Source organism: Tamandua tetradactyla, chromosome 17 (assembly GCF_023851605.1).
Source record: "Tamandua tetradactyla isolate mTamTet1 chromosome 17, mTamTet1.pri, whole genome shotgun sequence".
Lineage (NCBI taxonomy): Eukaryota > Metazoa > Chordata > Mammalia > Pilosa > Myrmecophagidae > Tamandua > Tamandua tetradactyla.
In genome coordinates this window covers 43,411,805-43,434,676 of record NC_135343.1, presented here as the reverse complement: position 1 = coordinate 43,434,676, position 22,872 = coordinate 43,411,805, and the positions used below count along the sequence as shown (strand labels likewise).

Genomic DNA, 22,872 nt, shown 5'->3' with positions numbered 1-22,872 from the left:
CAGTTTTTTTAGTTTATTGTTGCCATGGATTATTATGGCAGCTTATTAATGTGTTAGGTAATTTACCTACATTATCTCTAGTCCTGGGTAGGTTGTTTTAATTATCTACAGTTTGCAAATGAAGAAACTGAGGCTCAGAAAGGCTAAGTGACTTTTCCAGTCATCCAGTCAGCCTCAGAGATGAAAACTGAAACTTTGTCTATCTCACCCAGACCAGGTTACTGATCTGTCCTGGCTGTACTGGAGGGAAGACAGTTGAACAGATTTCCAGTTTGAGTCATGAAACACTGAGACTTAGAAACACTGGGGAAAAAGAAAAAGTTACTGTAATCAGGACGAGAAATTTTTAACTTGCTGCTTTTTTAATGATTGGCACCATTAAAATTAAATGAACTCAACAGAATTAATATGTAATAAACTACATCTGATAAACAGAAAACATTTCCTGGTTTCAGTGGTTAATTGGATCTAAAAGCTGGTTCTTCATGAAAACACTAAATATACATATTGAAGGTAAAGTTTTTCAAGAAAGCATAAAACAAAGTTGGAAATGAAAATGGGTATATAACAGTTTTACAGAGTTTTTAAAATTGCATCTTATTTGTAAAACAAATTTGAAAATTGTAATTATATGGGTGTGATGCTACCAAAGCACCAAAACTGACAATAGTAAAAACACTTTGATTTCATGATCTTAACATACTGGATTTTTTATACTTTCATATTTTCTCTTTGATTTTATTATAAACATTTCAACACATCTCTTTACTCTTTCTCTCTTACTCTCAGCACTGCAATTTAAACTAGGTTGTAATTCATCATCATTATCCTTCCCCTTATTGAAAGAATCTCTCTGTCTCACACATACACACTCACACAAGAAAAGGGTTGAGATCTGGAGTCAGAGATAAGTTAATAATTTAAACACCAACAAAAGTCTAGTTTAAACTCCAAACAAAAATACTAAGTTATATCAAAATCAGAGTACTAAACTAAAAGAAGGATCGTTTCTCTTCTGTGGCCTCAGGAGAAATTACAATTAGCCAGCAACACAAAAGTAGGAAGGAATTACAAAAAATTCCAAAGGGTATTTGGTGCCACCTACTGGAGGTGAAGCAGTGTAAGTATAAAACAAAGGTTTGGGTTTTTTTCCTTAGAAATTATTTTTCACAGTGTATACAATGACCACTTAGTTGTTCCTGACAGTACGAGTTTTGAGGAAAGAACTGAAAAAAAAAACCACAATCTAAAACAAAAAAAGTGATGAACCCCTGCACCTAGCACCTCAGAGGCATTAAGTAAGAATTGACTGATGGGTTCAGCACCCCCAAAATAAAAGTTGGGAATTCCAGAATGTTTGAACCTGAATTTTATGAACAGAATTCTTAAGTAAAAAGCTATATGTAATAGCATAAATACAGGTGATAGATAATTTATATTTTTGATTAAATAAAATTAAAATAAACTTATAGAATTTGATAAATCCATTTGAAAGTGGGGAAGCACAAAGACTTGTCAGCTAAACTTCACTGTACTTCTTTAAAGGTTGAGAGATTTATTCAGTCTCCTTTCTTTGAGGGGCTTATACTCCAGGTGGGCAGAGGATAGTATATTAAAAGTAAATGCCAAGCTAAAGTGTGTGGCAGGTTATTCAATGCCAGAGGAATTCTACTGAGAACCTCTTCATGAGTACCTCAGTGGCAGGGAATAATAGTAACATAATCCTTGAATGTCAAAAAAGCTCCCAAACTGTGGGAATTAAAACACTATTACTGATTTTGACACCTTATGACATTAAAATTAATTTTGTTTCATAAGTGTTTGGGGAAATTTTTTATTCAAAGTGTAAAAATCAGGACTGGACATTTCTGCTTCACTAATACCAAACCTTTTCTTTGTGGCTACTTTGGAAGACTTCAATATCATGATATCCAATACTGTGATACTAAGTTTTTAAAGCCTTTAAAAATGATACTTGAAAAAATCACCCCACAAATATTTGTGATTTGAAAAATAGAGCAATGACTAAGTAAACTATGGCATATCACTCCATGAAACACCATGTAGCAGTTAAAAACCAAAAGAAGTAGACTTACATATCCTGGCATGGAAAGATCTTCAGGGCATAGATTCAGTTGTAAAATAATTTCTATAGTGTGATGCAATGTAAACAAGCAAACCCAAACTATGCATCCCTCATTTCAAATTCTGTTACATACATATATGTGTAGACAAAGATCTGGAAGTATCCACTGCAAAGGATTAACAGTGGAGTGGGACAATAGGATCAGGATTATGGTGCAGGTCAAAGGGGACTTAGCTTTGTCATAATATTTTACAAAAAAAAAATGTATTTATTACCTGGGTAGCTAAAGGTTAAAATGAAAATCAGAGGAAATGGTTAAGTAAAAAAAACTATATCCACAAATTCAATCGATATTTACAATCTTTACTTGCCTCGTATTGAGTGATGTTGGGGCTACAGCAGTGAATGACACAGGAGCCCCACCTCTCAGTGTTCGCTGTCTAGTGGAAGAGCCAGACAGTAATAAATGGATATAGAATATGTCAGGCTATGTGGTATAACCTGTGAAGAAAAGTAAAGGAGGATTTGCAAACCATGTGGAGAAACTGGAACCCTCATACACTGGTGGTGGGAATGTGGTGTAATCACTTTGGAAAAGTTTAGCGGTTTTCAAAAAGTTAAAACACAGAGTTACCATATGACCCAGCAATTCCACTCTTATGTAAATACCTAAGAAAACCGAAAATGTGTTCACACAAAAACTTGCACATCAATGTTCATAACAGCATTACTCATAATAGCCAAAAAATAGAAATGTCTTATCAACTGGAAAATGGATAAATATGTATATCCATATAATGGAATATCATCCATCCATGATATATGCTACAATGTGGATGAACCTTGAAAACATTATGCTAAGTGAAAAAAAGCCACAAAAGTCCATATATTTTATAATTCCATTTATATGAATGTCCAGAATATGAAAAGCCATAGAGTCGGAAGGTGATCAGGGTTGTTAAGAGTTGATGGGAGGACATGAATGGGGAGTGATGGCTAGTGGATATAGAGTTTCTTTTCAGGATAAGGAAAATAAAAATATTCCAGAGTTAGATAATAGTGATAGATGAACCCCTCTGTGAATACAGTAAAAAACCACTTTAACTGTATATTTTAAAAGGATGAATTTTATGATTTGTGAATTTTTATCTTAATTTTTTAAATATTAAAAAAAAAGAGGGGAGATAGAAGAAAGATTTGCTAATTTGGACAGTGTGGTCAGAAATAACCCCAGTTCGAGCAAGGCCTGAATGGATTAAAGAAGCTACCCATGTGAATATAGGGAGGAAGGGGAACATTCCAGGAAGAATTCTAGGAGCAAATGGAAAGACTGTGAAAGAGACACATTTGTTCTCAAAGAACAGGAAGGTGGCCAGCCAGTATGGCTGAGCACAGTGAGCCTGCTGGAATCAGGGTCTAGATCTTATAGAGGCTTGTAGTCAAGTAAGGACTGGACTTTACTCTAAATGATGGAAAACTGTGGGAGACAGGAGCAATGTGACCTGACACTCCACTGTTGATGCATAAACCGAGGCAGCAAAAGCAGGAGAAGGACAGACTTATCAGGAGGCTATTGCAGTAGAAAAGGTGAGAAAGATGGTGGCTTAGATTGGGGTGGTAGTGGTACAGGTGGTGAAAAGTAGATTTAAAATATACTTTGAGTTTAGAACCAAAAGGATTCACTAATGAATCCAATGTGGAGCATGGGAGTAAAAGAAGAGTTGAGGATGACTCCAAGGATTTTGGTTTGTGCAAAGGACTGAAAGGAGAAGCCACTTACTGAAATGGGGGAATCTTCAGAGAAGGTTGGACAGGGAAATGAAAGTTCACTTTACCTTAAATTTGAGGTGCCTATTAATCTTCTGGGTGGGTGTACAAGACAGGAATTCAGGAAAATGGTCAGGTTGGAAGTAGAAATTTGAGAGTGAAGGCAGATGTTTGTAGCTACAGGTCTGGAAGACTCACGGAGGGAGAAATCGGGGAGTTTCCAAGGATTGAACCCTGGAGCATGCTAACATTTAGATACTTGAAAACAGAAGATTTGGCAAAATGTATGTCCTCTGAGAGCTAATACTTGTTAGAGGAGAAAGACAAGGATGCTTCATCTTTGTCATTTTTCCAGAATCAAATGATCTGATGGATACAAGTTCATGCAAACTAAGACTTCCCTTAAGATCAGAGGTATCTTCTCTCTGGATTTTCAAAGATTTCCTCTTTGAAAGGAAACCTATTGACCTACAAGGTATTCTCCAATTATTTATTGACACAGTATGCTGCCTTGAGGGTCTTAAGTCAAATTTCTACTACCACCACAATGATGATGACAATCTAAAAACATAATTTGGTTTGGGGTATAGTATTTTATCCCTGATTAGCTACCCTTTAAAACAACAATTGAGTCTGTGCTCCTTCAGTATGCACAAATATGGTGAGATAGTCCTTGTCACAGATGATTTACAGATATAGAATACTTGGCAGTAGTGGTGGTGGTTGTAGAGGCATCAGGAGTCTACTTAGCTCTACTGACAAAAGTCCAAGCAAAATAATTTGCCTGCCTGGAGTGGTGACACTTGTGCCATGGAAACGTCAAGTTGTGCAAATGATATAGCATATTCAAATACGTGAGCACTGAAAGCAGTAGTTGGTAAGAATGCCAACAGTATTGATCTTCAGGATCTGAATTTTGGCAAGTCGTTTATCTTCTCTAAGTCTCAGTTTTCTTATCTAGGAAATGGAGATAATACTATCTGCTCTATCTGTCTCACAGGGATTAAATAATCAAAGCACTTTATATACTGCACCATACAATGCAGTCATATTACTATTATTTTCTTTATAGGCAACTAATCTGCCAGGAAAGTTTTAAATAGGGTGGTCAAATTTCAGGTATAATAAAGATTTTAATATCTAGCCAAAGACTTGTAAAATCATATGTGTAAAAAGATAGTCTTTGCAGAATTGTTTAACATAGCAAAAGATAAGAAACAACTTGTATGTCCTTCAACAGGAGATTAATCAATTATAATCCATACTACAGTGGATCACATATTTTAAAAAAATGAGGCTATTTCATGTACTGATAACAATCTTAAGATATACTGGTAAGTAAAAAAATCTAGGTGCAGAATGGTGTGTAGAGTCTGCTTTCATTTGAATAACATATATATAATGTTTGTGTATGTGTGGGATCTCTAAAAGGATTCACAATTAGCTCATCACTGTATACCATTTGTACCATCTGAATTATGTTCCATGTATTTGTAGAACTTACTCAAAAATATGAAAATTTAAAATCCAGCTACAGAAGCCTGAAATACCAGGAAGAAATGAAAAAAATGGGTAATGATTATTATCCTCAATATTAACAAGAGCTTCCTTCAAATAAGAAAAATAAATGCTTGCCACAAGATAAACGGATCCAAGGCTTGGAATCATCATTTCACAAAAGAAATACAAATGTTTAGTACTCTTTTTTTTGGCATGGGCAGGCAATGGGAATCGAACTCAGGTCTCGGGAATGGCAAGTGAGAACTCTGCCTGCTGAGCTACTGGGGCCCACCCAGTTAATACATTTTTAAACTGTTCATTTTCCCTAGAAATTAAACAAATTAAAACCAGTTACCATTATTTCACCTATCAGACTGGAAACTTCTTAAAAATTCAATCTCCAACATTGGTACAAATACATGAAATGGGAATGCTCATACTTTACTGGTAAGAGTTGGCTATAACCTTTCTAGTCACGTCTATCAACAGCTTTACAACATACACCCTTTTATCTCACCCAACAATGCCTAGGAGTTGAGCCTGAGGAGATAGATATAAAAAGATATATATAACAGGGATACTAGCCACAGTTTTAATTATAATAGGAAGTCATAGAAGGCAATGCAATGGTCATTAATAAGTATTACTTAGTAAATTATGGTACGACTAAATACTATTAAAAGCTAAGTTTAAAAAAATTATTTAAGAGCGTAAAAAAATTTGTTCTCAATAAATAGGAGGGGGTAAAAAGTTAGAGAAAGAACAGCAAAGTATGATCTGATAGGTAGGGGCAAGAAATATACATGCATACCCACAAGAACCTGGAAAGATATACACTAAAATATTAACACAAATTATTTCTGGGGGTCAGATTACAGGTGATTTTTGACTTTACTTTTCGGTTTCTCACAAGTTATTTTTCTAATAATGAGTATGCATTGCTTTGTATAATTGCAGGGGGGAACAGATAATAAATGGTAGAGGGGCGGGGAAACAGGAGATATAAAACTCCAAAGTAATACTTTTTCATTCTTCCAATTTTTAAACTACTAAAACCATATCTGAAAAAACAGAAAATGTCTAGGGAGATGTTTTTACCTAGTAATAAAAATATTTAACAGATACAAAAAAGTAGAAATATTGCTTTATTGGAGAAACTTACATCCAAATTACTTCCATGTTTTTTTAAAAAGTTCTAACAAGCAGAAGAAAACATACACAGCTTCCACAGGAATAAGGACAAACAAAATGGGGTTGACGATTGACCCAAATGACATTTCCTAAAAGAAAAAAATGTAATATTTAATTTTTCTTCTTTTGAGGCAGGTAAGTGAACTGCACACTTCATAAATAAGATTTTCTTACTTTAAGAGGAGGGAGAACTGAGATCCTGTTTTTGATGTAAACTAAATGCACAATATAAAATCCATTCTTCTGACCAAGATGAGGGAAAAAACATTCTTCAACATTTCAATTCTCAGGCAATAAAATCCAAAGGCCTGTTGAATCCACCTTTTCGATTCATGTACTGCCTGTGATGAGAAAAGACAATTCATAGTTTATTAAAAAAAATTTTGGACTCTTGTAAGAAAACATCATTACATGCTTCAGACATGAAACCTATAAACCACCTTTAAAATGGCAAAGTCTAGGGTAAGAACTATTCAAGTGCTATTTAATGCACATTAAGAGAATATTTTACCAATGAAATAAGCCAAAGTCTTAAAGATCTGTTTTTTTTTTTTTTTTGCATGGGCAGGCACTGCGAATCAAACCCGGGTCTCCGGAATAGCAGGCAAGAACTCTGTCTGCTAAGCCACTGTGGGCTGCCCTCAGATTTTTTTAAAACTACAAAATACAAACTTTCAAGACTATTTGGGAAGATTCTACATGCTTAAAAAAATAATAAATTTGAAAACTTGTATTCACTTCAGGTAGCACATTTTAGGTAACACTCAACTTAAGGAAATAGAAAAGAGTTCTAAAATAGGCACCCATCAAGCAAACTAAACCACTCACTGTATGGTTCTCCCTGTAGGACCTTATTTTTTTTTTAATGTGAAAAATAACAGATACACAAAAAAAGTAATTCAAAAGCATATTGCAACAATTAGTTATAAATCAGATTTCAGAGTTTCCCCATAAGACCTGATTTGAAAGTAATTTTATAAAAGACCGGCAATGATGATTCTGAAATCACATTATTCATATTCTATTTAATTGGAATCCTAGTCTTTTATCAGTGGTTAAATTGGACAGAAAGGTTAAGTCTGAACATGTCTAGAGTGTTCCAAATCTGTGGTACTAATAAAATATGCCTACACTTAATAGAAGAATATATTTACACTTTATGTTTTTACACAATCAATCTTGGTAAATAATTCAAGAGGGATCTATTTTAAATTAGTAATTATTTTACTAATTATGATAAAATTAGAGTCGAAAGACTTAAGATTGTGCTGTTTTGAGGAAATAACTACTTATGCCCTAAAACACTGAGGCCAACTACCCTTCTCTATTTTATTTATGAGCTCACAGGTAAACTGGAAAACAATTTTAATACATGAGAATATAAGCAAGGAAGATAATCCTCTAGTAAAACAAGGGACAGTATGGAAAACTGCTACAATTCCTACAAACATGATTATCCCATAATGAAATTCTTTCTTAAGAATGCTATTTGTATCATTAGTTCAAACATAATTATTGGAGGTCTATATACCTGTACTTCCTCTTCTGAGATACATTTATGGCATACGCATTGACAGAGCCATCCACCTTTTTACCCTAGAGAAAAGCAATAAAGAAACATTAAAAAAAAAAAAAAGGAATGATACATTAAATGTCTAGATCAGAGAGTATGATCCTATAGATACACTGCCAGATTCATTTAAGAATGAGGTAGGATGCTTCCAGGTCAAGATGGCGGCTTAACAACATGCACATTTTAGTTCGTCCTCCAGAACAACTACTAAATAACCAGAAACAGTACAGAACAGCTCCCGGAGCCACGATAGTGACTGGACACACAGCGTACCCCAGACTGGACCAGCTGGACTGGCTGGAGCACCCCCCCAGAACCGTGAGTTCCCAAAGCTGCGGTGGCCAGCGCCCCTCCCCCACAGGCCGCTTCCCAGAGGGGAAAGGAAAGGACTTAACCAGGAGCAGGGACTGGGCACAATCAAACGCCAATTGTGGAACTAATTAACAAATTCTGACTACTAAAAATAGGCCCCAGCTTAGGTGAACCTGATCAAAGCAGAGGTTGATCATTTTTGCCCCTGCACCAAGGGGGCAGGACTAACAGAAAAAGGGGGGGAAAAATAAGGAAACAGAGGTTTTTGTGGCTGTGTATCTACAAAGGCTTGACTGCCTCTGGATACAGCGGCAGGACTTTTCAGGCTGCAACTGCCCCAGGCATAGGCAGAAGTGAGCTCTTTTGGGGGCTTATCTGGAGCTTGTGCCTTCCCCAGGGGAGGGGTGAAGCCCCACCCAGGTGGAATCCCTCCATCAAGGAATTCAGACACCAGGCCTTGGTAATTTGAAGCCATTAAAACCAGCCTACAACCTCTTCTCTGTCTCCACCATGCCCCCAGCAGGAAGAGTCTGCCGAAGTTAAAGGTACCGCATCATCTTATGCTGGTGGGACCTGCAGTCAGACAAGCACCACATACTGGGCAGGATAAGAAAAACAGAGTCCAGAGACTTCACAGGAAAGTCTTTCAAACTGCTGGGTCTCACCCTCAGGGAAAACCGATGCAGGTGACTCTTTCCTCCTGATAGGAGGCCAGTTTGGTCTGAGAAAATCTGGCTGGGATCTATAATATCTAAGTAGACCCTCCTAACTGTGTGTGGGGGAAAGGCACCACACAAGCAGGGCAAGAAACTAGAAAACAAGAACTGAAAAATTCTCCTCTGTTAAACAAAACTTAAGCTAAAGGTCCAGATAAAGCTGAACGGAATGTCAAAGAACAGACAGAAAACAAATTCATCCAGCAAGAAAACCCTAGATAAAAGAAGTGAAAGCAATCTCCAGAATAAACCAATTAAGGTAATTAAATGCCTAGACACCAGCAAAAAATAACAAATCACACTAGGAAAATTGAAGATATGGCTCAGTCAAAGGAACAAACCAACAATTCAAATGACATACAGGAGCTGAAACAATTAATTCAGAATGTATGAACAGACATGGAAAACCTCATAAAAAACCAAATCAATGAATTGAGGGAGGATATAAAGAAGGCAAGGAAAGAACAAAAAGAAGAAACTGAAAGTCTGAAAAAACAAATCACAGAACTTATGGGAATGAAAGACACAGTAGAAGAGATAAAAAAAACAATGGAAACCTACAATGGTAGATTTTGAGAGAAAGAACATAGGATTTCTGAACTGGAGGACGGAACATCTGAAATCCGACAAGAAACAGAAACTATAGGAAAAAAAATGGAAAAATATGAGCAGGGACTCAGGGAATTGAAAGACAATATGAAGCGCATGAATATAAGTGTTGTGGGTGTCCCAGAAGGAGAAAAGCAGGGAAAAGGAGGAGAAAAACTAATGGAGGAAATTATCACTGAAAATTTCCCAACTCTTATGAAAGACTTAAAATTACAGATACAAGAAGTGCAGCGTACCCCAAAGAGAATAGAACCAAATAGACATACTCCAAGACATTTAATAATCAGAATGTCAGAGGTCAAAGAGAAAGAGAGGATCTTGAAAGCAGCAAGAGAAAAGCAATCCATCACATACAAGGGAAGCCCAATAAGACTATGCGCAGATCTCTCAGCAGAAACCATGGAGGCGAGAAGACAGTGGGATAATATATTTAAATTATTAAAAGAGAAAAACTGCCAACCAAGAATTCTATATCCAGCAAAATTGTCCTTCAAAAATGAGGGAGAAATTAAAACATTTTCAGACAAAAAAATCACCGAGAGAATTTCTGACCAAGAGACCAGCTCTGCAAGAAATACTAAAGGGAACGCTAGAGACAGATACGAAGACAGAAGAGAGAGAGGTATAGAGAAGAGTGTAGAAAGAAAGACTATGAATAAAGGTAAAAAGAAGGAAAATTAGATATGACATATAAAATCCAGAAAGTAAAATAGTAGAAGAAAGTACTACCCATGCAGTAATAACACTGAATGTTAATGGATTAAACTCTCCACTCAAAAGACATAGTCTGGCAGAATGGATTAAAAAACAGGACCCATCTATATGCTGTCTCTACTCAAAGGACACGAGGCCAAGGACACAAATGGACATTTACATACCAATGTTTATAGCAGCATTATTAACAATTACCAAGAGATGGAAACAGCCAAAATGTCCATCAACAGACAGTTGGCTAAACAAACTGTGACATTTACATAAGATGGAATATTATGCAGCTATAAGACAGAATAAAGTTATGAAGTATGTAACAACATGAATGGACCTTAAGGACATCATGCTGAGTTTGATTAGCCAGAAACAAAAGGACAAATACTGTATGGTCTCACTGATATGAACTGACATTAGTGAATAAACTTGGAATATTTCCTTGGTAACAGAGACCATCAGGAGATAGAAATAGGGTAAGATATTGGGTAATTGCAGCTGAAGGGATACAGATTGTGCAACAGGACTGAATATAAAAACTCAGAAATGGACAGCACAATACTACCTAACTGTAATACAATTATGTTAAAACACTGAATGAAGCTGCATATGAGAATGATAGAGGGAGGAGGGCTGGGGCATAAATGAAATCACAAAGAAAGATAGATGATAAAGATTGAGATGGTGTAATCTAGGAATGCCTAGAGTGTATAATGATAGTGACTAAATGCACAAATTTTAAAAATGTTTTTGCGTGAGGAAGAACAAAAGAATGTCATTACTGCAGTGTGCTGAAAATAGATGGTACTGGGTGGGCCATGGTGGCTCAGCGGCAAGAACGCTTGCCTGCCATGCCAGAGGACCCGGGTTCGATTCCCGGTGCCTGCCCATGTTAAAAAAAAAAAAAAATAGATGGTACTTAATATTTTAAAATTTCAACTAATGTGTGAGACTAAAGCAAAAAATGTTTATTTGGTACAAATCTATACTTTGACTAGTGCATCTCCTAATATAACTTTTGTAGATAGCTGATTGAACACCTTAAGTACATGGAACTTTGTATAGGACATGAGATTTTGTTGGTTTGTCCAGGTGATGCCCTGATGAATCCCAGAGTGATTTGATCAGTGAGTGGAAAAGTATTTGCAAAGTCCCCTTCGGGGAATGGTGAGAACGGGGGAAAACTCAACTTCCCCAAGTTGAATTCTTGATATTCTCACAAGTAGTGAGAATATCACAAGCTTTGGTTGTCCACACAACCAAAGCTACAGGCTGAGCCCCCAGTTTTGGGGTTTGTTCATATGAAACTTAACCCCACAGGGGATAGGTCAAGTCTACCTAAAATTAAGCCTAAGAGTCACCTCCAAGAGAACCTCTTTTGTTGCTCAGATGTGGCCTCTCTCTCCAGCCAACACAGCAAGCAGACTCACCACCCTCCCCCTGTCTACGTGGGACATGACTACCAGGGGTGTGGATCTTCCTGGCAGCGTGGGACAGAAATCCCAGAATGAGCTGAGATTCAGCATCAAGGGATTGAGAAAAACTCTAGAATGAGCTAAGACCCAGCATCAAGGGATTGAGAAAACCTTCTCGACCAAAAGGGGGAAGAGTGAAATGAGACAAAGTGTCAATGGCTGAGAGATTCCAAACAGAGTCGAGAGGTCATCCTGGAGGTTATTCTCATGCATTAAGTAGATATCACCTTGTTATCCAAGATGTAATGGAGAGGCTGGAGGGAACTGCCTGAAAATGTAGAGCTGTGTTCCAGTAGCCATGTTTCTTGATGATGATTGTATAATGATATAGCTTTCACAATGTGACTGTGTGATTGTGAAACCTTGTGTCTGATGTTCCTTTTATCTACCTTGTCAACAGATGAGAGGAACATATGGAATAAAAATAAATAACAGGGGGAACAAATGTTAAAATAGATTTAGTTTGAAATGCTAGTGATCAACGAAAGGGATCAGTAAGGGGTATGGCCTGTAAAATTTTTTTTTCTGCTTATTTTTCTGTTGTCTTTTTATTTCTTTTTCTGAATTGATGCTAATGTTCTGGGAAATGATCATGATGATGAATATGCAACTATGTGATGATATTGTGAACTGCTGAGTGTATGTGTTGGGAATGTTTGTTTCTTGTAATTTTTTTAAATTAATAAATAATTAAAAAAAGAAAAAAAGAATGAGGTAGCCCAACGAGAGAGAAAATTTTCAGCTCCTGATGATATCCCACAAACTCCCAAGTGTTACAACTCTCTGCTTACATTCTTATAGTTACACAAGAGCAATTAATACAATATTCAAATCAACATACATGGTATTATGCCTTATGTGCAAGGTGTGCCAGGCAGTAGAGTATAAGAATCTGACCTTTTTGGGTCAAAGAATAGTTTGAAATTAGACAGAAAGTATGGATGTTATTTCCAGAAAAACCCACAATCACAAAATTTAAATGAAAACTATTCTCATGTCATGGCTGCAACAGTCACCATTCCTCTTAATCCCATTACTTACACAGGACTTATAATTTTGAATTTTAAATCAAGAATCAGAACATGGATTAACAGATGCTTATATTACGTGTCACTTACATCTTGGTCTTTCTCAAATATGACATCTACCCTCTCTCACCAATTCCTTTATGAGCCTTTGATCCAGTCAAGGTGACTCACCTTACTTAGTTGCCTCCATATTGTTCCTCATACCTGAACTGCCTTTCCCACCCCCATCCAATTTCACTACCTGGTTATAATCTATCATTCAAAGCTCAACTCAAATGATCCAGCTGCCAAGAAACATCCATTTCTCTAATGCCTATACAAGTGTAGAATGTTAACTGTGCTTTCCCCAGAGCACCCTCCATTTTCTGCTCCATATTACCATGGTGTATACACTTGCTGTTATTTCCCCTAAGAGACCGCAAGCTTCTTTATGGTGGGATATGTCTGAGAGTCTCCTTTGCATTCTCACATCCTAGGCCACTGCACTTGCAGCTGTTCAGAAAATGACTGCTAAATGTATGAGCATCACCAGTTAATGTCATGACACACACACCAGTGGTTCCCAAGAACAATATCTCATTATCCAAGGCAGGGTACCCTATCTGTGTAGCATATTTATTAGAGAGCTGTGTTAGGGCAGAAAAAGGATTCTGCCCACTGGCCTCAAGGCATGCAGAGGTGATCTACATATTTGAAGTGGAGCTAAAATAAATATATATGGTCTTATTTGTCTGTTCCTGTTTTCATCAAACTTATTTTAGGGAAAAAATACTGGGAAAATTGAGATATATGATTCTGGCCTCACAGAGAACAGGAGGTAGGAATGGCTTGGAAAGTCTGGCCTTGGGAAAAAAGCAAATCCTGCTATTAAGTCCAATTCCTAAAGGCTTACTGATTTTTAAAAACTATTTGCAGGGCTGCATATTATTAGTCCTATTCTCATTTATTTACATGATGGAATGGAAAAGTATCATTGATAAACATAACCAAACTTTGAGACTTCCTAGAAGAATGTTAAAAGAGAAACAAAAATAAGTGACTACATTAGCATATGAAAAGGTCCCACCATGGATCAATGATGAAATATCAAAAGATACACATTATTGAAAAATTCAAATGAGCTGAGAGACTGTACCTGAAAGCCATGAAGCCAACTGCATATGAACTAAATTCAAATCCTCGTAGTGTCATTTAACAAATAAAACTGACATCATTTGGTCTCAACGGTACTCTGTAATTTTTACAGAATCTATGAATTCTCATTATTCTTTCCTTTATAACAAATATTCAGCACTGACTGCATGTAAAAGTGAAGCTATGGCTTCATCTTTACATCCTTCAGGTACTTTTTTTCTGCATGGGCAGGCACCGGGAATTGAACCCGGGTCTCCAGCATGGCAGGCAAGAATTCTGCCACTGAGCCACCCTGGCCTGCCCGCTTCAGGGTCCTTTAAAATAACAACAGGCAATAAGAAAAACAAGAAAATAATTTCAATAAGTTCATCCGTACTCTTCTAAGCATAATAAAAATTACAGTTTTTTTTTTTTACTCTGGAAATATTTTTAATCCTTCAACACATATATTAAATAAAATATTTCATTTATAAAAATTCCTTGTAAAAACAAATAAGAAGGTGCATGGGTAGTTCAGTGGTGGAACGCTCGTCTGCCCTGCAGGATCTAGGTTCGATTACCACCCTTTGCACACACACAAAAAAACAAAAAACATTCAGTAAATGGTGCGCGATAATGTGATAGTCACATGGAAAACAATGAAATATGACCCCCACTGCAGAGCATACATAACAACAAAACAAAGATTTGGTACCCTCAAGAAACTACATTCAATTCTGAAAGGAATTTCAAAAGCAAGTTCATATAGCCATTTGCAAGAGCGAGAGCTCCTTCTTAATCTTCTCACTCCAAAATAGTCATGCCTCAGCACTCTTCTTAGGGCTATACACTGTCATTTTATAAAAACATGTGAACTGTATACAACCACAGTCGTTAGAAAGAAAGAAACTATTATAGCACCTGACATCACCCCATTCTATTAACAACTTGGTGGGAAAGCAATTATTTTTGACAATTTTCCTCAAAAATCTCAATTTTCAACGCTACAACAAAATGACAACCTAATGAAAAACGGGCAAAGGACTTTAAGAAATATTGCTCCAAAGAAGATACACAAATGGGCAATAAGGACATGAAAAGATATTCAATATCATTAGCTACTAGGGAAATGCAAATCAAAATTACAATGAGATACCACTTTACACCCACTAAGATAGCTATTAATAAAAAAAAAGGAAAAAAACAAACGATGGCCAGGAGATGGAGAAACTGGAGCCCCCTATATTACTGACGGGAATATAAAATGTTGCAGCCACCTTGGAAAACAGTCTGGTGATTTTTAAGAAAGTTAAACATAAACTTACCAAATGACCCAGCAATTCTACTCTTAGGTATGTATCCCAGAGACAAATATTGTACACCAATATTCAAAGCAGCAATATTCACGATAGCCAAAAGGTTGAAACAACTCAGTGCTACTGTCGGATAAGCGCATAACAAAGTATAGTATATACAAACAATGGAATACTATTTAACATAAAAGGAAATGAAGTTCTGATACATGTTTTAACATAGATGAACCCTAAAAACATGCTGAATGAAATAAGCCAGACACAAAAGGACAAATACTGTATGATTCCACTTACATGAAATATCTAGAATAAGCAAATTCATAGAGACAAGAAAGTAGATTTGAGGTTCCCAAGACCTGAGGGGAGGGGAATTGGGGAGTTACTACTTAATGAGCGAAGAGTTTTGGGTGATAAAAAAGTTTTAGAAATGGAAGGTAGGGATGGCAGGACAATACTGTAATATTGAACTGTTGTGCCAGTCTGAAAATGTGTCTACCCCAGAAAAGCCAAGTTCTTTAACCCTCATTCAATATTGCTGGGAGGGATCTTTTTTACTGTTTTCATGGAGATGTGATCCACCCACCCAATTGTGGGTGGCAACTTTTGATTAGATGGTTTCCATGGAGACGTGTTTCCACCCAATTAATGTTGGGTTGCTTACTGGAGCCCTTTAAGAGGGAACCATTTTGGAAAAAGCTCAGAGCAACAGAGTCCAAGAGATATTTGGAGATGAAGAAAGAAAACGCCCCAGGGAAGATGTTTAAAATGAGAAGCCGGAGACCCCGGCAAATGCCAGCCACTTGTCTTCCCAGCTCACAGAGGTGTTCCTGACCCATCGGCCTTTCTTGAACCAAGGTAACTTTCTCTGGATGACTTAGCTCGGACTTCTTTGTAAGCTTAGAACTGTAAACTTGCAACTTAATAAACTCCCTTTTTAAAACTTGTTCCACTTTTGGTATATTGTATTCCGGCAGCTTACAAACTAAAACAATTTTACATTTCAAAATGGTTAAAATGGCAAATTTTATATTATATATATGTTGGTGTGATAAAAAATTAAAATAAATTAAAATCTCAACTGCCATTTGTAAAACTAAGTTGGAAAGACTTAAATTTCTAGAAAAGAGATTTTTAAAATATATTCTCTCCACATACACATGCTCCCTCTCCCATCCTCTGCAGCTACCTCTTCCTCCCCTTCCCTCTACTTCCTCTCTCTCTCCACATCTCCTCTTCATAGCCTTGTTTCTATTTCCCTCCGCTTTCCTCCCTACAATCCCTCTTTCCACTCTCCTCTCCTCTTCTTTACAATTCTTTCCTCTTCTCCCTTCCATTCCCTGTTCTCTCCAGTATTGTGAGACAGCTCCCAACTCTCCAATCCATCTCTTGTGAGCTATGAGACATGTATGCAGCTGCACATACCATCTTTATCTGGCTGCTGAATGTTGTTCTTCCCTTTCACAGCAGTTCCCCTTCCTGTCACACCTTTTGTGGTTAACTGTACTACCCAGTCTCCCCAGCTGGACACCTCCAAGTTATCACTGACTACTCACTTTCATTACCACTAACTCTGGCTCCTGAACAGTTCTCAATATTCTGGACCCTCCTCTCCATGCCCACTGCCTGGGTCCAGACTTTCAACTTTTGCTTGCACCACTCACCAGTTCTACCTCCAATCTAATCTGCCTCCCTTCTGTCCTCCAGGTTGCCCCCCAGGGTCATTTTCTAATACACAGGTCAACACTCTTTTGCTTAAAAGGCATTGGTTCCTCTCCTCAAATCTAAAAAACTGATTCTAAATTCCTTAGCATAGCATCAAAGGCCTGCATGATTTGGCTCCTACTTTTCTAGCCTCATCCCTACTCACTAGTCCATCAGCACTTCTTTATCATTCACTCAATTTGAGATTCCTACAACACTATGCTTTTTTTACATAATGGCATTTTCTCTACTTCAATCTTTCTTCCTTTTCCTTGCCTGATCACCGCTACTCACCCTTAAAGATCTAACTCGGACATCATTCCTGGGAAGCTTCCCCTGAATTCCAATGGCAGCTCGCTGCTTCTTCCTCTGTGCTCTCAAAGCTTTTCATAGAGATCATTATTGTCTTATAATCAATCATATAAACTTATATCGATTATAAGTGATGGTAAAAGAATACGGAAAAATGGGAGTCATCTGAATCAGAATGTTTAGCTGGTGTGTTTTATTTCTTACTTACTTTCGTGGAGTCAAAGGAGGCAAATCCCATTAACTTCATCATTTCTATTTCTTCCTCTGTTTTGCCCTCTAAGTCCTCCTCTGCAAAAATAGGTGATAATTTTTTGTTGTTGTTTTTTTAATTAAAAATTTTTTTTAAATACCAAAAAACACCAAACAAATGCAAACATTCTTAACTTTTGATCATTCCATTCTACATATATATTCAGTAATTCACAGTATCATCACATAGTTGCATATTCATCATCATGATCATTTCTTGGAACATTTGCATCTATTCAGAAAAAGAAATAAAAATAAAACAGAAAAAAATTCATACATACCATTACCACCCACCCCTCCCCCTCACCAATCACCAGCATTTCACTCTAAATTTTAACATGTGTTCCCCCTATTATTCATCTTTATTCCACATGTTTTTACTCATCTGTTGATAAGGTAGATAAAAGGAGCATCAGACACAAGGTTTTCACAATCACAAGGTCACATTGTGAAAGCTATATTAGTATACAATCATCATCAAGAAACATGGCTACTGGAACACAGCTGTACATTTTCAGGCAGTTCCCTCCAGCCTCTCCACTACATCTTGACTAACAAGGTGATATCTATTTAATGCATAAGAATAACCTCCAGGATAACCTCTGTTTGGAATCTCTCAGCCACTGACACAATATTTTGTCTCATTTCACTCTTCCCCCTTTTGGTCAAGAAGGTTTTCTCAATCCTTTGATGCTAAGTCTCAGCTCATTCTAGGATTTCTGTCCCACTTTGCCAGGAAGGTCCATACCCCTGGGAGTCATGTCCCACGTAGACAGGGGGAGGGTGGTGACTTTGCTTGTTGTGTTGGCTGGAGAGGCCACATCTGAGCAACAAAAGAGGTTCTCTTGGGGGGTAACTCTTAGGCCTAGGTGGTAATTTTTTAAACTCACCTATCATATATATATGAACAGATTAATAGTTATTCCACATTAACAGCAGAGAACACACAAAACAATTAGCATTGAGTCTAATGAAAAAAAAATCCTCTTCAGTTTGGATAAACAGACTATCCTTGGATGCATGGAAAGAATACACTTTTGATTCCCCACTTGTCAGTAGACAGTGCTTGAAAGAACATGTTTGGAATCTTTAAGCAGGATAATTTTTTTTTTTTTACATGGGCAGGCATCAGGAATCGAACCTGGGTCCTCTGGCATGGCAGGCGAGCACTCTGCCTGCTGAGCCACCATGGCCCAGGATAATCTTTAATATCACATGTATAATATCTAGTTGTGAAGATACTTCCAAAACAAAATATTCTCCTCCAAATTTTAAACTGCCCTTCCTATGTTATGTAAGGAGCACCATGGACAATCAGCAACTTACTAAAGTACCATTACATCAAAATCTCAAACCATATGTAATGAATACTATGAAAGGTTAATATTTAAATTATACTTTTGTAATTATATCTGGCTGAAATTATCTAAACAAGGCTATATTCTTTCTATGGTTATGTATCTAATAACATTACCAGTAATCTGACGTTCTTTGCTCTTTGTTTCTTTTGTCTCTTTTTTTTCCTCATCTCTTCTTTCTTTCAGTCGAGAAGGGGAGGGAGATGTAGATCTGTGTCGTCTTGGGGATCTAGTATTGAATAAGCAAAGATGTTAAAAACAGACATACCTGGTAACTCTATGCTGATAAGCACAAATGTACACCCATGCCCGCAAAACTGAACAAAAGCCAGGCTCCAGAACCAGGGGTCTATCTCCACAGCAAAGGGTAGAGAAAGGTTTAGCCTAGGCCTTGATCAGTAACAAAAAAATGGAAACTACAGTTTACTGTTTATCATCAGTTCACTCCATAGAGGTAAGGCTAAAAAAAATGTTCTGTGACGCAGAAAAATGTAACTAAGACATTTCTAACAATTACAAACACAAAAACTGACTAAATCATTCTCACCAAAAAGTTAACAAACAAAACAAAAATATAGAACACTTACTTAGGACTCTTGTAAAGAACTATGCTAGGTGCTTATCATGTATTATTTCTCATTCAGTCCTCAGAACAACTCTATGATGATGAGAGGTTTAACCCCAATTTGCAAATGGGAATACGAAATTTAGATTAAAGTTCCATTTCAAGACATTTCAAATCCCCTTATGAGTGATAAAAAACAATGTTACGGAAAGTCACGAGTTTCACTGCGACTTATAGCAAAGCTTACGGCTCATTTTCTGCATTTACCTAGACCGTCTTCTGTGCGGGGATCGAGAGCGGCTCCTCCTCCGATCTCTCTCCCGGGACCGGGACCTTTCTCGACGCCTGCGTTCTCTCTCCCGGGATGTGGACCGGGACCGCCTGCGCTCTAATACAAAGACATAAAATTGCAGAGCTGAAAATTACATCAAATATTAGAGCTGCACTCTCTGGTAGAAATACAAAGCAAGCCATTTCCAGCAGTCATATTAAAAAGTAAAAAGAAACAGGATGAATTAATTTTAATAATATATATTTGACCCAACAGAGTAAAAATGTTATCATTTTATATGTAAATCAATATAAAATTATTAATGAGATACCGTGCTTTCTTTCCTACTAAGTCAAGGAAATACGGTACGTTTTTTATACGTATAGTATTTCTCAATTCGGATTAGCCACACTTCAAGTGCTCAATCATACGGCTTGTGGCTTCATTTAATTTTTAACAAACCCTAGTCTTAGAACATTAGGGACTAGTCGGAAGTGAAAAACTTAACAAGGGGCAGAACAAAGAGTCTAAGTTTGATCTGGTCCAAGTTCAGGGTGGTAAGGGATCATTTATGGCGTAGGAGAGCAGATGTCATTTCGAGGTGAGCACTCTGGACACAAAGTCTAAATACAGATTTTCCTTTTCCCTATGAGAAGAAAACTAACATTTATTGAGTATCTAAAGAGCCAGGTACTATCACATACTGAGGGCTACGGAATGTGACATTAATTCTCACATCAATCATTTAAGGTGGTTAATATTTCACCCCAATGTCTAATAACGGAAATCTGAACTCAAAAAGATTGGACACCTTGCCCACATAAACCCAGAAATTAAATGAAAGACATATGGTTTGATTCTAAGCTTCCCGGTCACCAATATAATAAAACTTATTGCATGAAGCTGATAAAGAGTAGACGAAATCCTATGTCAGAGGGCAAAAAACTAACCACCCTCAAACCGGAGGACTCAGGCTGGAGAGTCTAGGACCCAGGTCTGCGTTCCTCCATCCACCCCCCGCTTTTCTCCTCCCCAAGTGAAAAGGGCCTGCCTCTGCGTTACTCTGGTATAGACAAACAAACAAACAAAAAAAGAACGCGCCTCCGACCCACCCCCAGGCCCCCCCAAATTGCTTTTAGGCTCACCCCGCCGTGGGGAGCGGCTACGGCTGCGGCCCATCCGGAGTCCTGTTCTTACTCAGACCGCCCCGGAAACGACTGTGCAACGACTTCCGGAGGGCAGGTATCTGAGCTTTTGCAGCCGACTGGAAAACACTGAAAGGACTCTCGAGGGTTCCGACTTCTAAAGAAGGGAGGCGGCACTGGGCCGGCCCAGAAACACGTGGCCCCGCCCACGATGCGTTCGCTGCGGAGCTAAGGATTTTGCTGAGCCGAGTTGTAAACGCCGCTGCTGTCGCGCCACCTCTGCGGGGGCTTCGCCATTTTCTGTGTCCACGGTGGACGTTTTATGTGCTAATTGACGGCGTGAAAATGTAGGGAACACTCAGCCGTACACCTGCCGCTCAGCAATCATTGCCCCCCCCCATTTTCTTGTCAGTTTTTGTCCTCATCCGTAAATCTCTCATATCAAACCGATTTTAAGCCGACGTAAGTTTTTTCACATTAAACCAATTCTATATATAGCATCCACTAAGTTAATGTGTTTTGACTTTTTCACATATTCTCTCATAGGGAGTGAATATATCCAAGGTCATCGTTAGGGAGCTTTCTATTATCCCAGACATCAGCCTCGGGAAGGCATTCAGAAACTGCTGTCGGTTGTTGGGAAGAATCTGTGAATATTACCCTTATTATTGATAAAGTATCTGCAGAGGTGAATAAGTTCAGGATCTTGGGAGAGAGAGAGAATCCTGGCTTACCTGGGCAGGCCCTAAATGCCATCATAGGTGTTCTTATGAGAGGCAGAGGGAGACTTGGAGAAATGAGAGTGATGCGGCCACAAGCCAAATTGTGCTGGCAGCCATGAGAAGCTGAAAGAGGCAAGAAACGGATTCTCTCCTTGAAGCACCAGAGGCCACAGCCCTGCTGGTATCTTGGTTTTAAAGTGAAACTTATTATTTTGGACTTCTGGCCTCCAGAACTGAAGGATAATAAAATTCTGTTGTTTTAAGCCGCCGCGTGTATGGTAATTTTCTACTGCAGCCACAGGAAACTAATACAGTCAGCTGTATCAAATGCAGTAGAGAATTCTTTAAAATAAGAACTAAAAAGTGGCCACTGCAGTTAGCAACGCAGAGACCATTGTTGAACTTGTTGAAAATTATTTGATGGGAGGGTAGGATAAGACAATTTTACAAAGGACTGCTGTGAGAAGGGAATGAAAGAAAGTGTAAACCCTGAATGCAGATGACTCATTTCAGGATCTTGGCTTAAGAGGAAAAGAGAACATTTGGGTAGTAATTAGATGGTTGTTGAAGGACAAGGTGTATGCACGTGTGTATGTGTGGTTCGGGATGATAGGAACTTAATATTTTTAGACTGAGAAGAGTCAGAGAGGAAGAAACTTAAAATATGGGACCATGAGAAGATACCTGATGTAGACAGGTACCAGGGGAGAAGGAGGATGAACTCAAGTGCTGGAACAAGAAGGTGGTGGAATATTGAGTACAGGACTTCCTGGAAGATGGCGGCTTAGTAAGACGCGCGGATCTTAGTTTCTTCTCCAGGACACCTACTAGGGGAGTAGAAACGATACAGAAAGCGCCCAAAGCCACAACAGAGATAAAAAAGACAGCGTACCCCATCCTGGAACGGCTGGCTGGCTGAGAGAAGCAGCTCGGGTGAGATCGCCGAGGCGCGCGGGCCTTACCGGGCGGGGTGGCAAGCGGCCGGAGTTACTCCCTTCCCCCTTCTCAGGCCGGCTGGGAGAATTGGAGAGGTGGTCCCCTGAAACCAAGGCGACTGGTGCCCACACCACGCGCAACCCCCGGACCAACTGAGAGAATTGGATCGGAAACCCCCAGGCCGCGGAGAACGGTGACCCCGTGACTCCCGGGGAACGTGCACTC

At 38.2% G+C, this 22,872-nt stretch overlaps 1 protein-coding gene across 2 annotated transcripts; it reads right to left on the bottom strand.

The window, feature by feature from the left end:
- Positions 1-6,481: 6,481 nt before the first annotated feature.
- Positions 6,482-21,124, bottom strand: SNRNP27 (small nuclear ribonucleoprotein U4/U6.U5 subunit 27). Of its 2 annotated transcripts, XR_013164358.1 has the most exons (7): positions 20,990-21,124; positions 19,841-19,961; positions 19,125-19,237; positions 17,610-17,689; positions 8,076-8,140; positions 6,719-6,885; positions 6,482-6,633 (listed from the first exon to the last, which is right to left on the bottom strand). XR_013164358.1 is itself a non-coding variant. In XM_077134489.1 (6 exons), exons 1-6 carry the CDS (start codon positions 21,021-21,023, stop codon positions 6,831-6,833), a joined length of 468 nt encoding a protein of 155 aa, XP_076990604.1. In that variant the 5' UTR covers positions 21,024-21,124; the 3' UTR covers positions 6,482-6,830. The 2 variants fall into 2 exon arrangements, 1 of the variants encoding a protein (XP_076990604.1); XM_077134489.1 differs by having other exon boundaries at positions 6,482-6,885.
- Positions 21,125-22,872: the final 1,748 nt, after the last annotated feature.

Excerpts from the sequence above, each read along its gene's own strand:
- SNRNP27 (XM_077134489.1), bottom strand. The coding sequence starts at position 21,023 with ATGGGCCGCAGCCGTAGCCGCTCCCCACGGCGGG. Across the intron at positions 8,141-17,609 it reads CCTCCTTTGACTCCACGAAA|GGTAAAAAGGTGGATGGCTC; the intron begins GTAAGTAAGAAA and ends GCTTTTCTCTAG. Across the intron at positions 6,886-8,075 it reads TCTCAGAAGAGGAAGTACAG|GCAGTACATGAATCGAAAAG; the intron begins GTATATAGACCT and ends TTCTCATCACAG.